The 10,738-nt window shown below is 40.5% G+C and overlaps 1 protein-coding gene across 1 annotated transcript; it reads right to left on the bottom strand.

Annotated features, from left to right (window-relative positions):
* Window positions 1–7,464: 7,464 nt before the first annotated feature.
* On the bottom strand, window positions 7,465–7,964 carry LOC132628588 (uncharacterized). The gene is made up of 2 exons (XM_060344356.1): window positions 7,853–7,964; window positions 7,465–7,799 (listed from the first exon to the last, which is right to left on the bottom strand). The coding sequence occupies exons 1-2, from the start codon at window positions 7,962–7,964 to the stop codon at window positions 7,465–7,467; spliced, it is 447 nt and encodes a 148-aa protein (XP_060200339.1).
* Between the last annotated feature and the right edge of the window lie 2,774 nt (window positions 7,965–10,738).

Raw genomic sequence — 10,738 nt, 5'->3', positions numbered from 1 at the left:
ACACTTCACCAGAAAATTAAACAAAAGATGAAAGCATCTCGAACAAATACATTTTTTACTCTATAAACTGAAACATAATGAGAGTCGAGGGTGACTACTCATATATTCTATAGGTAAGTCGATAGCTCCTCTAGGTGCACTTAATTTTTATTAACCATTTCATAGCTTTAAAGCGAACATAGCGGTCATAACAGATTCCAACAGGCAGAAAAGAAAACAGACAACAAGACTTATTGAAAAGACCGCATTTCAGTCAGCTAAACCAAACAAACGACGAGAAATACTTGGACGACTATATTTCTACTTCTTACAAAATGAAAGACGAAGAGAGGACAAGTGTGACTACCTTCTTCGTGACAGCGAACTGAGGCTTGTTGTCGTCTCGAGTCTCCAAATCCTCTTGAAGAGCTCGTTTAGCCGAGAAACCACCAAGAATTCGACAAAACAAACTTAGAGTTAAAAGAGAATTTTTGAGAGCCCCAACTTAGAGTAAAAAAAGATTTTTTATGAAAAGCTTGATGAAAACAGATGAGATTTTCTTTTGGGTTATTCAAGAGGAGTTTCCAACACTTGAAACTGTCTCAAATAGCTCACTAAGGGCTCCTATTTATAGCTAACAACTTAGGGTTTCAATAGCTCCACAAAAAAGCTTCGAAATTCAAAAATAAGGAAAAAGGGGGAAATCTCTAGGAAAACATTTTCAACAAATGAGATGATGAAAATGGGGATGGGACTTACTCATGAAATCTGCCGAAATCAAACATGGAGCCTGCAAGCTACAGAAATGGAGTGTGAGGAAGGAGAAGAGGTATGTGAGAGGTGAACAGCAGGCGGATTTGGTGGGATATGGCTAAGATTTTATGCTAGGTTGAAGAAAGAGGAGAGGTCCTTTGGTTCTGGTTATGTTTTAAGTTTCATTTGGTAGAAATGGAAAGATTAGGGATTTTAGGTGTTCTAGATGAGTAATTGGGCTGGGTCGGGTCGGTGGGATGTGGGCTGGGGCATTTGTTTGGTGAATTGGGCTACTGAGAATTGCTTTCAAGAAATAGGGATTGGCTCAAGTTTAAAATTAGCTTAATTAATTTCTAATCTTACTTTCTCTAATCCCTTTTTCACTTCAATCAATTAATTAAAATATGCTTCTTTATCCTAATTAATTCCCGCAAAATGCATACATATATAAATTACAATATAAGCAATCTATTTTACATATTTAGTTTCAAAGCAAAGTAAAATATTATTGATACAATAATAAGTAGGATCAAAGGAATAATGCCAACACTAATATTGATATCGGAATACCAACACTATTCTCGAGTGATTTTAATTATAAAATATCATGTTTAGTAATTTTTTAAGGAATGATAAAAATAATCTTAATAATATCTCAAAAATTATTCTGGTAATTAGCGAATATATTCAAAACTTATTTTGGGAATTTTCAAGCCTAAGAAGCATAGCGAAATTAATTAAATGAAAAAGGAGGGCAAAAATTAAGTGTCAATAGCTTGTCCCTCTTCGACCAGGGATGCTGAAAGAGTCTTTGGGTGAAGACGTTGACGTAAACCCGATTTTGTCCCGACGTGTAAATTAGACTGGGTTTGGAAAGAATACAACTGAAACAAGCTAATTCTTTTAGGGCTAGAGAGGTTGATTATGAATTCGATCGAATCCTGATTCTTGAGTAGCCTACATATCTCGGGTTATATGAGAATCAGGTCAATGTAGTTCGAACAAGGAGACGGTAAAATTTTGAGAGGTCCTCAAAATTTTGTCCCGCTGTTATGGAAAGGCGAAAGGTGGTTTTGTTGGAGATTTGGAGGGTTGCATTGTTGAATTTTTTTAGTGATCCTCAAAACATTTGTTCCAGTGTTGTAGTTATGGTAACACGAGGTTTCGGAGATAGAAAGGGTACCGGTTTCACCATGAGCGAAAGTGGTTAGAATTGAATACGCATGTGCTTGATTCTGAGTCCCCTACATATAGAAGAGGACGGGAATTGAGTTGGTTGTGGTTTAAAGAAGACGAGAAGATAGAAAATTTTGAGAGATCATCAAAGTTTTTGCCCCAGTGTTGAATTATGGTCACACTAGGTGTTGTTAAGAAGATGTAAACAAGTTTTGTGAGAAGATTTTGATTGACAAAGATCTTAATTAAGACGGGAAGTACTTTCGCAGCCTCCCGATTATAAATGTGGTCCACAAAGACGGGAAGTACTTTCGCAACCTCCCTATTATAAATGTGGTGCACAACACACTCATAAGCGAGACTCTACATGGATGCATCTTGGTGCTATCATTAGATCATATCAGACCGTCGTAGAGGACTGGCCCTCAGAATTGTCCCAGTATCGCATTATGACGACCTTAGGATGCGGGAGAATTTGACTCAGTCTCCAAAAAGTGGATTCTCAGAAGAAATAACTGTCTTCTTAAAGATTGAAAGAAAAACTGATTAATGAGAAAAATCGGAGAGAGGATTCATTGACTCTGGCTTGTGAGTTTGATGTCCTCATCAAGCGGGGCACCTCTGTTCGCTGTGGCAGAGATAGTTCCACGTTGTATTGCATTAACCTACAAAAGATGTAAAGATACCTGTGCAGTTCAAAGTTGTAATGTAATCATAATATAAAGAAATAAAGGAAAAGATTGCAGACAAACTAGAATTGAAGTCCCCGATTCGCCGAGCCGCTTCGGATTAGCGAAAGCTGACATAATTGAAATCTCCAATTTGTGAAGCAACTGTATTATTACACCCCGTAACTTCTGTACGTTGACATTCGCGAGGTATTAGCTACTCAATTGCAAACATCGAAGTTACTGTCGAGAAGATATAAGATTATAGGTGCTCGTGTTACGATTATAAGAGTCCGAGTTCGCGTAATAGGTTATAAGAGGATTGGAAAACCAGTGAAATAAGGAGATTAAGCTTCCGAGGTTTTGAAGGAAAGTTGGGCAAGGGTTGGTACGGAAATTTTGGCCTAATTGGAAGAAAGAATATGTTTTGGTATATTAAGAGTTTTGAAGCGAAACAAAAGTCTAAAGTGAAGTTCGGGAAGTCTAGTTTCCAACGCAACAAACCGCTCCTCAATAGGATATCGGGGTAAAGAGATATGGACGTTACAAGTCAGGCTGGCAAACCAGGAAAATGGTCTGCGCGAACGCGCCAGGGAGTGGCGCGAACGTGCAGAAGGCCAAGGGCCAACACAGCGCAAACGCGCCACCACGAGGCGCGAACGCGCTGGACAATTTCGAGGCCCAGATTCCGAATGAAGGTTGTATTATAAGAATGTAATAATAACCTATGTATGGCATTGGGAGACCATATGGTGTGAATTAGTTCATATGTTACTTGACGAAAAGCCCTCGTTGCTGCAAGCTAAGTGGGGCCCACATACCAGAGTTTTATAAGGGACATATGACGAGATATATGAGTAGTACATGGAAAGTTGAGCAAGTCCTAAGAAGGACCCTTAAGCCAAATATGGGCATAAGCCCTCCAAAAGGACGATTAAAGGAAACATTTTCGGATAATCTGACTTGGAGGGGACAAAACGATATTATAAGTTTGGAATATGGACAAACACAAAGAATGAAAGTTGTATATAATTGAATTAGCTTTCCAACCATAGGTCGTGGGCCCTCACACGATATCGGGATCAAGAGTTATGACTTTTTTACTGAATGAAGGTACAGTCAAAAAAATAAGCCAGCGCGAACGCGCTGAAGGAAAAGTAAGTCGGTCCAGGCAGAACCTGGACCGTTCTATAAAAGGGGGATACCCCCTCATTTCGTCCCAAAAACTCCTCAAATACTCCAGAAACTTCCCCAACATTCCAAAGACAAACCTTTTAGCCCGAAACCAGGTATAATTCCCAAATCCCGGTTCAGACGGTGTATAGTTGCAACCAGAAAAGTGTGTATTGAGGCGTTGTGGCTTAAGTTCAAGGTGGAGGGGTGAAGATATAGCATTATTATCGAGGTAAAGGTATGAATCTCTTTCTATTTGTGTTAATACCGGTTTATTTACGAAGAAAGCGTGGTTAAATAATTGTATACTGAGTTGATTAGTTATGGAAGTTGGAAAACAGTGTGTGGGCTGTTCTATGAAGTATTTTGGAGTTGTAAATATTATGGTTAATGTGGTTATTGTTGTGATTGTTGTTGGTTGTTGAATTGAGAATTCGGGCTAGGCATATAAACAGGGGAAATGTTGCCCGATTTTCGGTAGAATATAGAATAGTTTGATTTGAAACTTGGAATAAGTGTGCGATAAAGAGGCTAACGTTAGTGTAAATCCTCTTAATGTAGACTTACGAGCTCGGACGCATAAGCGTAGCCAATAGGAGGTTGAACAGGTATGTAAAGCTAACCCTTCTTTCTTTTTGTCATGATCTTTATAAGACAAACAGACGACGTGTATATGACTCCAAAGAAGCTCCTATTCTTAGAGACACTAGGATGGCTAATGTTCTTGATTCCCAGAACTTATTTTATTATGTCTTATTACGTGTCTATGATTCCAGACGTCCTATTTTGATATAATCCATAGTAACATTCAAAGCGTACTTGATATGACTATTGTCTTGATTTACAAATGATAGTTCATTTTGATTATTCTATTGAGTCTCAGATATGATTTAGTTTGCATATGGTTGCTCACTACTCTGCTTGTGCATGCCTCAATATATCTTTCACCGAGTCCCGGGCCGGGGTACGTTCTCGTGCACAGTTTCATTGCATTGTTCACCGAGTCCCTCACTAGAGGGCCGGGATATCATATATATATACATATATATATATATATATATGATGTGATGATATAATGATATGATGATGTGGTTATGGCGCCAAGGATGGTATGTGATGACTTTATTCACCGAGTCCCATAGTGGGCCGGATATGATATACGATATTGATATGCATGATTTTCATTTCATACGGCAAGCATATTGGTATTTTGAATGTCATACTTGTTTCCTGTAATCCCTATTTCAGTCATGATCCTCTTTATTATAATTCATGCTTTATATACTCAGTACATATCTCGTACTGACCCCCCTTTCTCCGAGGGGCTGCATTTCATGCCCGCAGGTACAGATACTCGACTTGGTGATCCTCCAGCTTAGGACTTCTGCTCAGCTGTTTGGAGAGCTCCATTGTTTCAGAGCCTAGATATTTTGGGTACAGATCTTCTATAGAGACTTACGTATATATCCAGGGGTACGGCGGGGCCTTGTCCCGTCGTATTTCACTCTGATACTCTTAGAGGTCTGTAGACATATGTGTGGGTTGTGTATAAGTTTGTTCGGCTGTGTCTATATGATTTGCTAAGGATATTCCCGTCTGTAGTGGCAGCCTTGTTGGCTTGCGTATCGTACCGGATGTAGTGGCAGCCTTGTCGGCTTGCGTATTTTGTTATGTTTAGTTAGCTGTGGCTTCTCAAGAGACAGGTTCTTTTGATGTATGACGTGATGAGTTTACAGCGGGCTTTTACAGATTGTCATATTGCTTTCATATTGTTTACAGATTGTCATATTGTTTTTGCAAGTTCCCATATTGTCCTTAGTGTCAGTCCGACTATATTTAGCAGGTTCGTATATGGGTGTCTAGTCCAGGCACTAGTCATGGCCCACGGGGTTGGGTCGTGACATGTATTGAATACTCCGATTTGCGGAGCAACTGTGTTGAAATCTCCGATTTGCGGAGCAACCTGTAATGTAAAAGCTCTTATTTGCGGAGCAGCCTGTAATGTAAAAGCTCCCATTTGCGAAGCAGCTGGCGGAGTAACTGTAATGTAATAGCTCTAATTTGCGGAGCAACTATAATGTAAAGGCTCTCGGCTGGCGGAGCAACTATAATGTAAAAGCTCTGATTTGAGGAGCAACTGTAATGTAAAGGCTCTCGGCTGGCGGAGCAACTGTAATGTAGAGTAAAACCTTATATGCAGAGTTTTTGGCAAAGTTAGATGGTGGTCCCCAATTGGTGGGCTAATTGGCATTGTTAGACGGTAGTTCGATTCGCAAAGTTAGTCGACGTAATTAGACGGTATCTTCTAATTAACAGAGTTAGTTGACGCAATTAGACGGCATCTCTGATTGGTGGAGTTAGTCGCAGTTAGATGGTATCTTTGCTTTGGCGTAGTTAGTCGCAGTTATATGGTAGTCTCCGATTGGTGGAGTTAGACACAGCCAGATTGTATCTCCGATTGGCGGAGTTAGTCACAGTTATATGGTAGTCTCCAATTGGCGGAGTTATTATGAATAAGTTTGCCTTGTGTGTGCTATGAGGGCCCTCCAGCTTTGGTTAGTTGATTTCTCCTGGATCCTGGAAATACCTGCAAAATTTCAAATGAAACATTCAGAGGTACAAAAGTTATGACTGGAAGTTATACCTGGATCGGTTTGGCTCCTGATGTTGTGATAGGTTTTGTGATGCCTTCGGCTATGATTGGATACTTGTTTAGACGTCATCTTGTCTTGGTTCATGTCAATCCTGTATTCAAAGAAAAACTCTTAATTTTGGGAGGCGGTGTTGATTTGTGTCGATCATGGTCCTAGCCTCGTCACTAGAATCCTTTGAGCTTCCTTTGCTGTGGCGATCTCTGTTCGGAGACTCGGTAGGTGGAAAAGTAGGAAAAAATATATTTTGAAAAATATGGTATTAGAAATCAAATATATATATATAGATGTATTATGTATATATGCAAATAAAAATACATCATTTTTTTTAGATTATGACATGTTTCGAAACACATTGAGTTTCTCCATTACGATGCCTGTATCCAAATGATGTCTTAGAGTAGTCTTTCCCTCTGATGATGTTTCTTTGTATTCAATCCAAGTGCTTTGACATATTTGACGACGAGACCAATCCTAATCTATAGGTATGTTACAAACAAAAGGTGTCCTAAGGGTGTGACCGAACCTTTTTAGGTTGTCTACGTATCCCAAATAGGAATCAGGTGTGTACGTAGTTCGAGGGTACAAATGAAAAGAAAATGATATTTAATGTGATGTGACCGAGCCTGACTCAGGCTGCCTACGTATCCAAACAGAATCAGGTCGTCACATAGTTCAATTACAATAAATGGGTGAAATAATGCAATGACCGAGCCTGACTCAGGCTGCCTACGTATCCAAAAGGAATCAGGTCGTAACGTAGTTCAATTACAATAGAAAATAAGATTAATAAAGGGACCGAATCCAGTGGGGATTGCCTATGTATCCCACCGAAGGAAATCAGGTTGAATCATAGTTCCACTTATATGAAGATAATGTTTTTGGGGTTTTCTATTACAAGAGACCGGCCCCAATCCCATCGTGGGAAGTCAGGTCAGCATAGTTCTGTTACAATAGAAATGCAAATTACAATGGAAAATAAAAAGCTAGCTTGGATGTCTTCAGATTTAGTGCTTCTTGATTGAGTCTGAGTTGATGGGCTTCGTGCCCACTTTACCATCCATTTATGCCAAGATCAATGCTCCTCCTAAAAGCACTCGATGAACCATGTATGGACCTTGCCAATTTGGTGCGAATTTCCCTTTAGCTTTGTCCTGATGAGGAAATATTCGCTTTAAAACCAACTGCCCTGGCTCGAATTTCTTAGGCCTTACTCTCTTGTTAAATGCCTTGGACATCCTGTTCTGATAAAGCTGACCATGACAGACAACATCCATCCTTTTCTCATCAATAATCATCAACTGTTCGTGTCTGCTATGTATGCAATCTGCATCGTCCAAACCAACATCTTGGATAATCCTCAGAGAAGGTGTCTTTACTTCTGCGGGTATCACAGCTTCTGAACCATAGACCAATATGTAGGGAGTTGCTCCTATGGATCTTTTAGCAGACGGTAACCAAGCAAAGCGTATGGCAACTTTTCATGCCACTGCCTGTGACTGTCTGTTATCTTCCTCAATATCTTCTTGATGTTCTTATTTGCTGCCTTGACAGCTCCATTCATCTACGGTCGATAAGCTGTGGAATTTTGGTGAACAATCCTAAACTTTTCACAAGTCTCTCTCATAAGATCGCTGTTGAGATTGGTTGCATTATCTGTGATAATTGACTCTAGAATCCCAAATCGGCATACTACATTGTTGTGAACAAAATCTGCTACCACCTTTTTTGTTACTGCCTTGTACGTTGAAGCGTCGACCCATTTAGTGAAATAATCGATAGCCACCAAGATGAAGCGATGTCCATTTGATGCAGGGGGTTCGATAGATCCAATCACATCCATGCCCCAAGCAGTGAATGGCTAAGGGGAATCCATTACATTGAGCTCGTTTGGTGGAACTCGAATGAAATCTCCATGAACCTGACACTGATGGCACCTTTGTACATAGAAAATGATGTCTCTTTCCATAGTCATCCAAAAGTATCCTGCTCTCAGAATCTTCTTTGCCAAAGTGAATCCGTTCATGTGGGGTCCACATGTTCCAGCGTGTACTTCTTCTAACAACCTTGTCGCCTCTGCGGCATCCACACATCTTAGCAATCCTAGATCTGAAGTCCTCCTATATAGGATCTCTCCATTAAGGAAGAAGTGATTTGCCATTCTCCTCAAGGTCCGCTTCTATTTGTTAGTAGCATTTTCCGGATATTCTCTCATCTTGAGCAACTTCTTTATGTCGTAGTACCATGGCTAGTCGTCCAATTCCTCATCGCCATGAAAACAATATGCTTGCTGGTCGTGTATTTCTACCTTGATAGGGTCGATATAATTCTTGTCCGGATGTTGGATCATTGATGACAATGTCGCAAGGGCATCAGCAAACTCATTTTGGATTCGAGGGACATGCTTGAAGTCAATCTCCGTGAGCTGCTTGCAAAACTCCTTGGTGGTCCATTCGCCTAGTACCTGATGAACTAATAGGTCAGAATCACCTATTACCAAAAGTTCCTTAATTTTCATATCAACCGCCATCCTAAGCCCGAGAATGCAAGCTTGGTATTCCACCATATTGTTCGTATAGGGAAATCTGATTTTTGTTGAGATAGGGTAGTGCTGACCTATCTCGGAAACCAAAACTGCTCCTATTTCGACTCCTTTGAAATTTGACGCTCCGTCAAAGAACATCCTCCATCCCGAATAAGGCTCAGAATATCTCCCCCTGCGAACAATACTTCCTCATCGGGGAAATAGGTTGTGAGCAACTTGTATTCATTGTCTACAGGATTCTCTGCAAGGTGATCTGCCAAGGCTTGTCTCTTGACGGCCTTCTGAGTTATGTACACGATATCAAACTCACTTAACAAGATCTGCCATTTTGTTAATTTTCCGGTGGGCATCGGCTTCTGGAAGATGCATTTGAGTGGATCCATCCTTGAGATCAAGTACGTGGATAGGTAGTGCCTCAACTTTTGTGCGATCCAAGTCAAAGCACGGCATGTGCGTTCCAACAAAGTGTACCTTGCCTCGGACGGTGTGAATTTCTTGCATAGGTAGTAAATGGCTTGCTCCTTCTTCCCTGTCTTATCGTGTTGTCCCAACAAACATCAGAACGCATCATCTAATACAAACAAGTACAACAATAGAGGTTTTCCTGGTTCTGGCGGGACCAATACAGGTGGACTAGACAAGTACTCCTTGATTCTGACACTCTTTTGTCCATTCTGTGGCGACATCTTTCTTCAGCAGCTTAAATATGGGTTTGTAAATCATCGTCGACTGTGCGATGAATCGACTAATGTAATTGAGCCTTCCGAGGAAACTCATTACGTCTTTCTTGTTATTCGGGGGAGGCAAGCCTTGGATTGCCTTGATTTTTGAAGGATCCAACTCTATGCCTTTTCTGCTAACATTTATCTATCCAGCCATAGGGTAGATCGGCAGCCACTCCTCCGATACGAAAATAATTATGTATCATTCGCATACCGGTGGCAGCTTAGAAGAGGTCATAGATCACTTCTCTTTCTCAAAAAATATAGAAAAAAGGGGTCTGCACACCGAACTCCAAATGCACATTTTGCTGGATTCAACTTCAAGTTGTACCTCTGCAATCGTTCAAAGAACTTCCTTAAGTCACTAAAATGATCTGAACTCCTTCGATATTTGATAATGACATCGTCCACGTAGACTTTGATCTCCTTATGAATCATATCATGGAATAAAGTAGTCATGGCCCTTATGTAGGTTTCACCAGCGTTCTTGAGGCCAAATGGCATTACTCGATAGCATTACACACCCCATGGAGTGGTAAACGCTATCTTTTCTGCATCATCCTCATGCATCAAAATCTGATGATATCCTGCAAAGCAATCGACAAATGACTGCAATTTGCACAATTATCGATGAGTATATGGATGTTCGGAAGGGGTAAGTATCCTTGGGACTAGCTTTGTTGAGATCCCGATAATCCACACATATCCTGATTTTCCATCCTTCTTAGGCACAGGCATAATATTGGCCAACCAAGAAGGGTAGTTTGTAACCCTCACGACATTTCCTTCAATCTGCTTAGTGACTTCTTTTTTTATCATTAAACTCAAATCGGGCTTGAACTTCCTTGGCTTTTGCTTGATCGGCGGGCGGGTGGGATCAGTTGGTAGCCTATAAGAGACGATGTCGGTGCTCAACCCGGGCATGTCATCATAGGACCAAGCAAATACGTCGACATACTGCTTAAGCAATTCCAACAATTCTTTCTTCCAATCAGTTTCTAAGTGTATGCTGATCCAAGTTTCCTTCACTGTTTCGTCGTCTCCTAAGTTAACTATCTCAGTTTCATCCAA

This window comes from Lycium barbarum, chromosome 2, assembly GCF_019175385.1.
Source record: "Lycium barbarum isolate Lr01 chromosome 2, ASM1917538v2, whole genome shotgun sequence".
NCBI lineage: Eukaryota > Viridiplantae > Streptophyta > Magnoliopsida > Solanales > Solanaceae > Lycium > Lycium barbarum.
The sequence above is the reverse complement of the archived record's forward strand: the minus strand, read 5'-3'. Positions and strand labels throughout refer to the sequence as shown.